A 9453-nucleotide genomic window follows, 5' to 3' on the forward strand; every position below is an offset into this window, starting at 1 on the left:
AACGGTTTAGCCGCAAACTTCCGTGCCGTATAGCGTGAATAACCCTGTACAATACAAGGAATGACTCCGAATACAAGGAAGGAGGGGAACAAAGAAGGTCCGAAGGAAACCTACCAAAAACAGCAATGGAGTGGATGCCTACCGAAAGAACAACTGTTTCAATCGTGCCCAATGGAGGAAAAGCCCAGAGGTCGTCCGGCGAAGACAAACGCTATAAACCAACATATATGTATCTTTTACTCAGGACTTCTACAGCTTTGGCCACACTTCACGTTTTAGAACCCTGGACCACTTCAGCGGTTTCTCCTGGTTACTGTCTTGGTTATCGAAGTGGTCTTGCGCACCTTCTTGCGTGGCGGCACCTGCTGCTGGGGTCCTGCGCCTGGAACAGGCCCCGACCGCAGGTAGTCTTCCAGGGTTAATGCCTCCCCTGCTTGCTCGCTCCCTTCAAAATGTCCAGAATAAAGTCCACCTTCCACCGTAATCGATGTCCCAACCTCTCCCAGCTGGACACCCTTTTTTTTCGTCGCGTCCCCTGGTGGGTTTTGAAGCAGCATCCCGTCCTGGACGTTGACTGGGCTCATCAACATCTCGGGGCGTCTGAAAGGCTACAGCCCCGCGACATCCTCTAGGCGGAGAAGACTGTGTAGGGGAAAGGGGCGGCGGGCTGTGATACCCGGCCACTTCCTCCGGCATTCCCTCGCCTAAAACAGGACCTTTGAGATGCTGTGGAAAGGTTTCACCGCGCAAGTCACGGCCTCACCCAATAAATCGGATCTCTGCAACATGTCCAGTTGAAGGTTTGGGGAGCCGAAGGGCACCCCTGCGCTGTACACGTCTTCAATACCTTGATCATACAAGGAGAATTGGGGAAAACATTCTGAAAGAGATTTGAAAGAAAGAAAAGCCAGCCAAGTGAGTGACCCAATTAGTTACGTCCGCCCGAGGAAAAACCCTCTGGTGTTTGATATTCTTCCATGCCTCCATAGTCGCCTGCAACCAAGGGAGGTTGATTTGCACAATATACGAACCAGTTGCAATTTACCAAGCAATTCCGCTTCTTGAGCTAGTCGTTGGAACTGCTGCGGCGACGGTGTTTGATAGGCGCCACGTGAGGGCGAAAGAGGAGGCGGAGATTGATAGCCTGCGACTTCCTCCAGCATCCCTCGATCTGTAACAGACGACTTGGAGGTGCTGTCAAACAGATTCACATCAGTAGGTCTTACTGAACAAGTCAGATCTTTGCGACGCATCCAGTTGATGCTCTGGGGAATCAAATGGGGCCCCAGATCGGAACATCTCTTCGATGCCGTGCTCGTCCATGGCAAATTGAGGAGAGTAGGAATAGCCTGAAAGGAATGAGGAGACCAAACTTTCCAGGGTATAGTGGAGTTTAGTTACGTTCTGCTGGGGAAAGCTGCTCGGGGGTTTGGTATCCTGCCATTGCTCCATAATCGCCTGCAATCAAGGAAAGTTCACCTGTTGATTATACAGAATTGTTGCTATTTACCGAGCAGTTCCGCTCCTTCAGCTAGTCGTTGAAATCGCTGCGGCGATGGAGTCCCACAAGGTCCGCATGGGCCTATTAATGTAGCAAATGCTGATTTTGCGAGCAAATTTCAGCAAAAAACTGCTTACCGGGGGAGGGACTTCTATGGCTCCTTTGGGAGGGTGGCGTCGGCTAATAAAAACGCAAAAATTTAGACTCAACCATAATGTCACCTCCCAATCACCTGTCGTGGCTGTTCTACAGCGGGCAAATACCGCTGTTCAGGCGTATGGAACTCAACGGCACCACGATCTCCTCTTGCAGGAGATTTGCGCTCAAGCTGCCCAGCTGCTGGGGGCGACTGTTGCCTAATGGAAAATCTCGCAATGAGCAAACAGGTTTGATTAATAAGTTCCACGTACTTTCTAGGAGTTTTCTGGGGGGAGGCACTCAAGGCTGGACAGCGTTTGGGTGAAAGGGGCGGCGGCGTTTGGTACCCCGCAACTTCCTCCAGCATTCCTTGATCTACAACAGAGAGGTTGAGGAGTTTGGAACAGTTTTCTGCCCGGTCAGTTTCGGGTTACTGAAAAGGTCGGATCTCTGCGATACGCCCAGTTGGTCCGCTCCAGTTTGGGGAGAGTAGGAATATTCTGGAAGGAATTGGATAGAAAAACTTTCAAACTGCCCCCTCGGGCTTAGTTACGTTCTCTGGGGGAAAGATGCTCAGGGGTCTGATAAGCTTCCATCGGCCCATAATCGCCTGCAACCAAAAGCAGTTGATATGCTTAATAATACAAACCAGGCGCATTTACCAAGCAGTTCCACTCCTTCAGCTAGTTGTTGGAATCGTTGCGGCGAGGGAGTCGCACCTAAGAAAATTTTGAATGCACCTTTGATTAAGAAGCCGAAAAGTTTGCTCACCAATGAGTCCACCGGCTTGTTCAGGGGACCTAGCGAGGAACTCCTCAACAATTCGTTGATCTGCTCCTAAACCCGCTGACTCACATTAAGCAATTGCTAACCATAACTAGGAAAATTCAATACCTCCTCCTGAAGGGGTCATTAAATAAGCATTGTTCAACAGGTCGTCATCCAGCAAATCGCCAAAAGGCGAGTCATCCAGGCTGTGGGCAGGGCAGCGCGAAAAGGGGGACGGGCCTAAATTAACTGGAGACGTAAGCTTGTTCAGTTTGAGCTCATCGGGCGGTTGCCAGTTCTGCATAGCTATGCGATCCTGTTCCCTTTCCTCTATATCGGGATATCGTTGCGGAGTGTAGCATATACCTAGACCCACCCAATAAACTTCAAACAAACACTGAGGGTGGTTAGTTTGCAACCTTCTGGCGCCTGTTCGCTTTCCAGCCCAACGCCTCCCGGCGCTTGGAAGGGACTGCCAAAGTCGTAACCAGCCAGATCAACTAGGTCTGGATGGATTGGCTGATCGGCTGGGGCTCTGTAGTACTCTGTGTATACTGGGGGGGTGAATGGAAAGCCTGTGGCCTGGGCCCTAAGGGAGGGTGACGTGAAAGACCCGAAAATTTGCAAGGGAAACCACTTACGCTTGACCTCTGGGCGTGTATTGAGTGCACGGCCCTTGAGGCCTAATTCGGGGACGGGGCAAGTCTAAAAAACCAAAGTGAAAAGTGAAACCAAACTAGCCAAACTGCTGGCAACCTTCGGGCAGTGAATCGTCCATAACGCCATAAGCTTCGTCCTGGGCTCCCTTGCCCAGGTGCTTCTTGTGGGACCTTTTCTGCTCAGGTTGTCTGCGCCGCCTCTTCCTCGCTTCGCGGCCTTCTTTGAACGACCCCTCCTGTATAATAGTAAATTCTTTAGGGAATAGATGTTAAGGCAGGCAATAATAATTCACCTCGGCAAAGCAGGGAAGCAAAGGTTCTTCCTCCTGAATCTCTCCTGTACAGGGCGACCGAGCAATCCGACGTTGGGCTTTAGGCATCACATCTCCGCGAAACGCTAGACCAATTTGGAAGCAGTTGGAGGTTCTGCTTAATAATATTCCTTTGACTTTTACCCGGATGATAATGTGGTCTGGCCATGGTTTCGACCTCCTCCCTCATCAAGTGGGGCGGCACACCAGGCGACGGCAATCTGGAACGGTCTTCACGTTCATACCTGATCAGCTTCTTTTGCCTCTCCTTACCTGTCCTCTTCCTCCATTTCGTCAAAGATTGGAGGAAGAATGTCGTCTAGAAGGAAGGCTTCGTTCGGGTCTTGAGCACCTTCAGGACTCCACTGACACGAAGCGATCTGGGGTTGTCCCGATGGCAAACGTTGTCCAGGGTGTGCACTGAAAGACAATCGTTCATTAGAGTTTGATGCAAATAGGAATGCAACTATGACGCACTAAGGACCAGGTCCGAATTTCGAATGGGGTCTTGGAGGGGAATACGTCACGCCTCCAACCGGATATCTGCGCAAGGGACAGTCAAGCAAACGGAGTGGAGGACATTTGACAAAACTCTACTTACCGCGGTTGCGCTGCTCCCGGACAAACCTAAACGGGGATTTTTGGTGTTAATTGACGAATATAGTAAACAGTGGTCATGAGTAACACTGTGTTGACATGGGTGTCAACACCTTGACACTTAAAAGCAGAGATCCTGAGCAATGAGCAAAGAAGTGGCGTGATACAGGTCGCATAGTCATACGACACCAACCCACTACACATTATGAGTTTGCGGCATCATGACACAATTGCGCTGACACGTTGTATTGGCCGTATCGGATGGGGTGTCTCAACACCTGAACACTCACAGTGTTACCCAGCGCTAGTGAACAGTGTTCTGATGCTATTTACTTGGTCTTCTGCAGCTAAACGTTCCAACTCCTCAAACTCTGCCAATTCCTCTTCTGCAGTCAATTGCCGTGTTTGCCGTTTTCCGCGCTCGTATTGTGGCTAAAATCAGATGGAACATCAAATTAATATTTTAGAATTTTGGTTGAAAGCTCTTGCCTGGTCATCCCTAGCAAAACGTTCCAATTCTTCAAATTCGGCCAATTCTAGCATTTCACGGGCATCAAGTGGAAGTTCGATCTGGTTGTGGGAGAATCAGAAAAAAATTCCTCCATCTCATGGAAGTTTTAAGGATCATATCACTTACTTGATAAGGTTCAGAAGGATCATGAACTGTGGATAACAGAAGAGTGTTTTATCAATATCGAGTAAATTTCAATACAACCGTGAACTACTTACTGTCTTCTTCAGGCCCCTGGAACGTTCCCTCGTAATCTATACAATTAATAGCAGAGTTATTTCCAAAACTATTTGGAGCTTAATAGTCGGACTTACCATAATCGTCTACATATAAATCCACAGGACCACGTTCTGTAGATAATAAATAAATAAATAAATAGTCAGTCAAGTCCTGTATTGATTGCAACCCCAAAAATTTGGAGTAACAATATGAAATCATATACTTGCCGTTATCTTCTTCGATTAAGCCAATAGCTGGATAATGTATGTTTCCGTCAACTGAAAATTAGACACATAAATTGTTTAATTTGCAGAGTTTTCCCTCTTCCGGGGTTTCTCACTGTCTTGTCCTTCCAGCTCTCCAATCTCTGGATATCGAATATCTATATCGCCTAAAAATTAACCGCGCATTAAGATCCTCGATGGCAACAATCAGCTGTTTTATTTACCTTGTCGCTTCCTTCTGGGCCGCATACTTTGGCAACTTGGGTACCTTAGATCTTCGGCTGAAAATATTCAACGGGTTCAAAATGAGGCTACTAGCTAGCGCTGAGTCGCAATTACTCTCATCTTCCTCAAGCGGATGATCCTGAAATCCCTCAAATCGAGGACGGGATACTCTCTTCTTGCTCTTCGCTGCAAAGTGGATCTGGTGCTTGAGCAGCTGTTCCTTCAATGCCACCACACCTAGATTGCGATCATGTTGACTCTGCTGTTGGCTGCTTACTTCTCCTTACCTGGAGACATTGCATCGGCTTGAGCTGCAGCTCGTTTAGCACTGTGCCGCTTGGCGCGAGACTTTTCCTTTTTCGCCTTTTCTTGCGCTTCCTTTTTCAACTGAGCCTGCCAAACGAACTTCAATCTAAACCTTAATAGTGCAACGCAAACTGACCTCTTTGGCTGCCTGATCTCTGGCCAATTTCTCCTTCCTCAACTGCGACGACTTGGTCTCTCTTAGTGGTTTTGTGGACGTTGATCTGCGTTGAGGCAGTTGACTGCGTGCTTCTGGTGCCATTCCTTCTCCGCATGGTGCCGCTCCACAAGGCGTCGACGGAACAGCACTCCTTCCTCCTGGTGCTGCTGGCGCTCGAGGAAGCGAACTGCCTGGAGCAACTGGAATGGATCGTCCTGGTGCCCGGGGTATGGATGTTGGCCTTGATCGTGCTCCAGAGGGAACTGGAATGGAACGGCCTGCACATGGAATACCTGCAGCTCTTGGAGCAAAGCCGGTGGCCTTCATGGAAAGTTAAAGGTTTACACGCGCGCCTGCTGCTGTGCCACTTTACTATCCATACCCTAATGGTTTTAATCAGTGAATCTGTCCCAGCCAGTATATCTGGATAGTAGTTTTGTTGCTCCTCAAATTCCGGTGGAGGGCTCAAGTCCATTAAACCCCCCTCGTAGTCGAAGGCTGTGCCAAACTGGGTTAACGCAGAATTGTTTACTGCACCGCAATGCTTGAACGGGATCAAAACTTACTTGCCAAGCAATATCCTCAAACGCCTGGTCATCTAAGTGCTCTTCCAAGTTCCCTGCCTCAGCAGCGTCCACGAACCTCTTCGATCTGGCAAGCGAGTCTTGAGGCACCAAGTCGGCCTGATCTACGGCTTGTCGCGCGCAAACCGAATGAAGAGCTGGAGGGAAGTCTTCTGGTGGCACTTGAATATTGGCTCGCAAATGCTACATTAAATCATCAAACGGATGAGTTTGCTTGCATATTGCCAGTCCCAAGCACGTACCGCCTCCAAGTCTTCCGTATAGGTGGGGAACGGTTCCAACGGGCGTTCTGGTCTAGGCGATCTGAATGCCTAAGTGCAATGGTTAGATTATTGAATGCAACGAAAAAACTAAACTTGTCCGATGCACCCCGTAGCGCAACGCGATCACCTGAACTGAGCCCAGTTCACTCGATTGGCTTCGTCGCTGTGCTTAGGAGTGAGAGAAATCAGACGGTCCTTGTCGCGCCAGCCCGCCATACGAGGGCTGTGGCAAAATAAGTCAAATATCAAGGAGGAAGTACCTTTGAAGGCATGTAGCCGTGCTTAGGCTTCCGGCTGGCGCGGTATGAGCTGGGCGGCTTATCATAGTACTTGTCGAAAGTTTCGAGATCTTGGTCGAAAAGTAAATTCTGTCTATAGGCGGCATCTGACTCGAATTCCGGAATCTGCGGCATCTGGCTAATCGCCCTACAACTTTCTCTGACTGGGACCCGACCTGGGCCTGCATGAAAATGCCAGAAAACGTAAGAATAATCGAACTTGGGTGTGCCTAAGCAAGGCACCTCGTCCAAAAGCAGTTTGATGCGACATTCCCGAATGGTCTCTATCGGGAGCAAACCGATGTCTTCTTAGCTCGGGCATTGTCGGAAGTCCTTCTGGGGTTCTCGGACTGCAGACTGTTCCCTTAGGAAAGTACATTTGACCTTCTTGGAGGATCGGAGGTCGGTTATCGGGCGACATGTCCTCCGGCCAAGGTTCGTCCTCTACGCAAGAAAATAGCAGTCTGCGTGCCCTGAATCTCTGAACAGCCACCTTAAACTTACCTATTAAGGGCGGGCCCTGATATCGAAAATCCTCCTGCAAAAAACATTACCTCCAAGAGTTATATGTATATAAGTTTTTAGCAGCAAACCTCACCAGCTTTCCATGCGGGGTGACCCATGGAGACTGAATAATTGGCGACTCTTCAGCCGGTGGCAATCTTGGAGTTTTCCCTACAAAATTTAAACCTCACTAACAACACTAATAGATCAGTACCGGTACCTTTTTCATCAAACAGTCGCCTACTCCGGATTTTGCGGTCGCCTCTCAGGGGCGTTTCCAGGCCTCCTCCACAAGGAACTCTCTGAGCGGGAGCCGGCGAGCAAGGCTCCGGAACCTCTCTGTCTTCAGTCGGAGTCTGGAAAGATGCGGTTCAAATAAAAGACAGTTAGATGGAACTTTCGGACTAGTTACTCTCGGTGAAGGAGGTGCTTTGCCCTTTTTTATCAGCAACTTGGGAGGAGGGAAGCGTTGAGGTTGAGCTGGCGCTGGCGATGGGCTAAAGTCCGAGTCGTAGACTTCAGGTGAAAAGCCCGTGCGCCTGAACATGCCCGTTATAACTGAGACCTCACGAGAGGGAACGTTACCTTCTAGATGGGCCGGACATTCCTTCGGGAGTTGACCATACAGGCGAAGGCGGCCGTTGGGGCGTGAGCTATATTTTAAAAAAGTGCCAAACGAGTGATATTTTTTATAGTCCAACTTACCGGAGGAGGCGTCGCCGGGTATTTGCCTTTCAGCTCATTTCTCCTTACTCTCTCTGGTTGACTAAGTCCGGTGGGCCTATGAACAGTTGACCTCTGAACAAATATTTGAAAATTGCACAACTTACATTCCAGATGCACAGGGAACGCTGGCAAATTGCCCGGGTTGAGCCTAGAATTAGTGAAAGTTAATTTGAGGGTATTAAATGAGGTTCCGCTACTTACCGCAGGACTATCCTGCATCAATCGCTCGTATTGTCTTTGGGCACGTTCTGGAAAATTTAGGTAAAACCTCAAAGTAGTTGGGATTAAAAAACTCTACCGTGAACCCTTCTGGCTTCGCCAGGAGATGAGGGAAACTGCGGGCGCGGTGGGCCAGCGCATGGAGCCTCCCCTTCAACGATATCAGCCTCCCTTTCCAGGGCCTCAAACTCTGCTAGGTCATCTGTGAGTGCACGCTCATGTACGCACTTAACTATGCATAAATAAGACGTACCTGGGGAGCTCCTTTTGTGCTGGTGGTGTCTTCGCTTCGACCTGGACCGCTTCCTTCTAGGGCTGCGCGGGTCCTGAAATGATCTCCGAATTTTCGAACCACGCAAAGATTTGCACCCGAGCTCAAACCTGAGAGTCGCACACTTCGCAAGGCTCTGGAGGTGGGGCTGGCGGCTCACACGGCTCACAAGCATCCTCCCCATCATCGAACAGCCTCCTTGGCTGCATTTTACCTCCACGTCCCCGTCCAGCTGGAGGAGGACGTCGCCTGGCGGGCGTCCTAGTAGGATCTTTCGGGGTAGGAGGCAGCATGTCGAAATCGGGCGCCTCGACGTCCGCCAGACCCTCAAACGGACTCTCGGGCGGTATGTCTTCGAAAGTAGGCGCCCCCACATCGTCCAACGGCGTCCCTTGAGGAGAACAAGCGAAGACATCACGCGGCGTGGTGTACAAAGGTGGGCGTTCCCTGGGTCCAAACTGGACTGGCACAGGCGTTTGATACGAGGCAGGTCGCTCGGCTGGCCCAAACATTAGAGGGGGAGGAGTGGAATACCATCCGGGTCGGTTGATTGGTCGTTGCGGCCTAGGAGTTAAAGGAGAGGAGACGCCGGGTAGAAAGGAGGGCGGGGGAGTTTGCACGGGCGACGGCGAAGGTATGCGCCCTGAAAAACTTTAGGGGTAAAGGAAATTCAACTAGTCAAGAAAACATCAACACCGATTTCGGTCATTGGTCGCTCCGCTGGTCTTGGAGGAGATTGTTGTCGTGGAGGAGATTGTTGTCGTGAAGGAGATTGTTGTCGTGGAGGAGATTGTTGTCGTGGAGGAGATTGTTGTCGTGGGGGAGATGGTGAGCGAGCAGGCGAAGCTTGTCTTAACGATGTAGATTCATGCCGTCGGCTTTCTTCTATAAGGGTTTGAAATACAGTTCACATTGCATTTTTGCTTGCTATAAGTATACAGGGTGTTTTAATGATTATTTAAGTGCTTTCAGATGCAAAGTAGCCTAAACGA

At 49.8% G+C, this 9453-nt stretch overlaps 1 protein-coding gene across 3 annotated transcripts in view; it reads right to left on the minus strand.

Moving 5' to 3' along the window:
* Positions 1 to 218: 218 nt before the first annotated feature.
* The window catches only part of LOC109545360, a 15111-nt gene continuing 5876 nt past the window's right edge, over positions 219 to 9453 (minus strand). The window contains exons 22-73 of one of the 3 annotated variants that reach the window (XM_019916021.2): positions 9158 to 9346; positions 8572 to 9104; positions 8444 to 8516; positions 8270 to 8392; positions 8173 to 8219; positions 8076 to 8119; positions 7951 to 8026; positions 7831 to 7898; positions 7658 to 7784; positions 7466 to 7601; positions 7340 to 7416; positions 7246 to 7279; positions 6985 to 7185; positions 6724 to 6923; positions 6443 to 6511; positions 6183 to 6383; positions 5999 to 6124; positions 5596 to 5937; positions 5441 to 5546; positions 5268 to 5390; positions 5153 to 5209; positions 5045 to 5095; positions 4932 to 4982; positions 4800 to 4835; positions 4704 to 4739; positions 4612 to 4637; positions 4464 to 4544; positions 4308 to 4406; positions 3979 to 4004; positions 3855 to 3920; positions 3651 to 3797; positions 3522 to 3598; positions 3360 to 3463; positions 3164 to 3302; positions 3049 to 3112; positions 2827 to 2996; positions 2534 to 2773; positions 2411 to 2476; positions 2302 to 2358; positions 2193 to 2249; positions 2074 to 2139; positions 1912 to 2014; positions 1734 to 1857; positions 1639 to 1681; positions 1511 to 1582; positions 1402 to 1458; positions 1227 to 1349; positions 1046 to 1171; positions 937 to 993; positions 764 to 880; positions 498 to 716; positions 219 to 445 (exon numbers count right to left, since the gene is read on the minus strand). In XM_019916021.2, the coding sequence (XP_019771580.2) occupies positions 294 to 445; positions 498 to 716; positions 764 to 880; positions 937 to 993; positions 1046 to 1171; positions 1227 to 1349; positions 1402 to 1458; positions 1511 to 1582; positions 1639 to 1681; positions 1734 to 1857; positions 1912 to 2014; positions 2074 to 2139; positions 2193 to 2249; positions 2302 to 2358; positions 2411 to 2476; positions 2534 to 2773; positions 2827 to 2996; positions 3049 to 3112; positions 3164 to 3302; positions 3360 to 3463; positions 3522 to 3598; positions 3651 to 3797; positions 3855 to 3920; positions 3979 to 4004; positions 4308 to 4406; positions 4464 to 4544; positions 4612 to 4637; positions 4704 to 4739; positions 4800 to 4835; positions 4932 to 4982; positions 5045 to 5095; positions 5153 to 5209; positions 5268 to 5390; positions 5441 to 5546; positions 5596 to 5937; positions 5999 to 6124; positions 6183 to 6383; positions 6443 to 6511; positions 6724 to 6923; positions 6985 to 7185; positions 7246 to 7279; positions 7340 to 7416; positions 7466 to 7601; positions 7658 to 7784; positions 7831 to 7898; positions 7951 to 8026; positions 8076 to 8119; positions 8173 to 8219; positions 8270 to 8392; positions 8444 to 8516; positions 8572 to 9104; positions 9158 to 9346 (5804 nt within the window). In that variant the 3' untranslated portion in view covers positions 219 to 293. Of the gene's footprint in view, positions 446 to 497; positions 717 to 763; positions 881 to 936; positions 994 to 1045; positions 1172 to 1226; positions 1350 to 1401; positions 1459 to 1510; positions 1583 to 1638; positions 1682 to 1733; positions 1858 to 1911; positions 2015 to 2073; positions 2140 to 2192; positions 2250 to 2301; positions 2359 to 2410; positions 2477 to 2533; positions 2774 to 2826; positions 2997 to 3048; positions 3113 to 3163; positions 3303 to 3359; positions 3464 to 3521; positions 3599 to 3650; positions 3798 to 3854; positions 3921 to 3978; positions 4005 to 4307; positions 4407 to 4463; positions 4545 to 4611; positions 4638 to 4703; positions 4740 to 4799; positions 4836 to 4931; positions 4983 to 5044; positions 5096 to 5152; positions 5210 to 5267; positions 5391 to 5440; positions 5547 to 5595; positions 5938 to 5998; positions 6125 to 6182; positions 6384 to 6442; positions 6512 to 6723; positions 6924 to 6984; positions 7186 to 7245; positions 7280 to 7339; positions 7417 to 7465; positions 7602 to 7657; positions 7785 to 7830; positions 7899 to 7950; positions 8027 to 8075; positions 8120 to 8172; positions 8220 to 8269; positions 8393 to 8443; positions 8517 to 8571; positions 9105 to 9151; positions 9347 to 9453 lie in introns of all 3 variants that reach the window. The other 2 variants (XM_019916022.2, XM_019916019.2) reach the window with 2 other exon arrangements.

The sequence above is a fragment of the Dendroctonus ponderosae genome, unplaced genomic scaffold, assembly GCF_020466585.1.
Source record: "Dendroctonus ponderosae isolate FM_Combo_2020 unplaced genomic scaffold, Dpon_F_20191213v2 Dpon_F_20191213_2, whole genome shotgun sequence".
Taxonomy (NCBI): domain Eukaryota; kingdom Metazoa; phylum Arthropoda; class Insecta; order Coleoptera; family Curculionidae; genus Dendroctonus; species Dendroctonus ponderosae.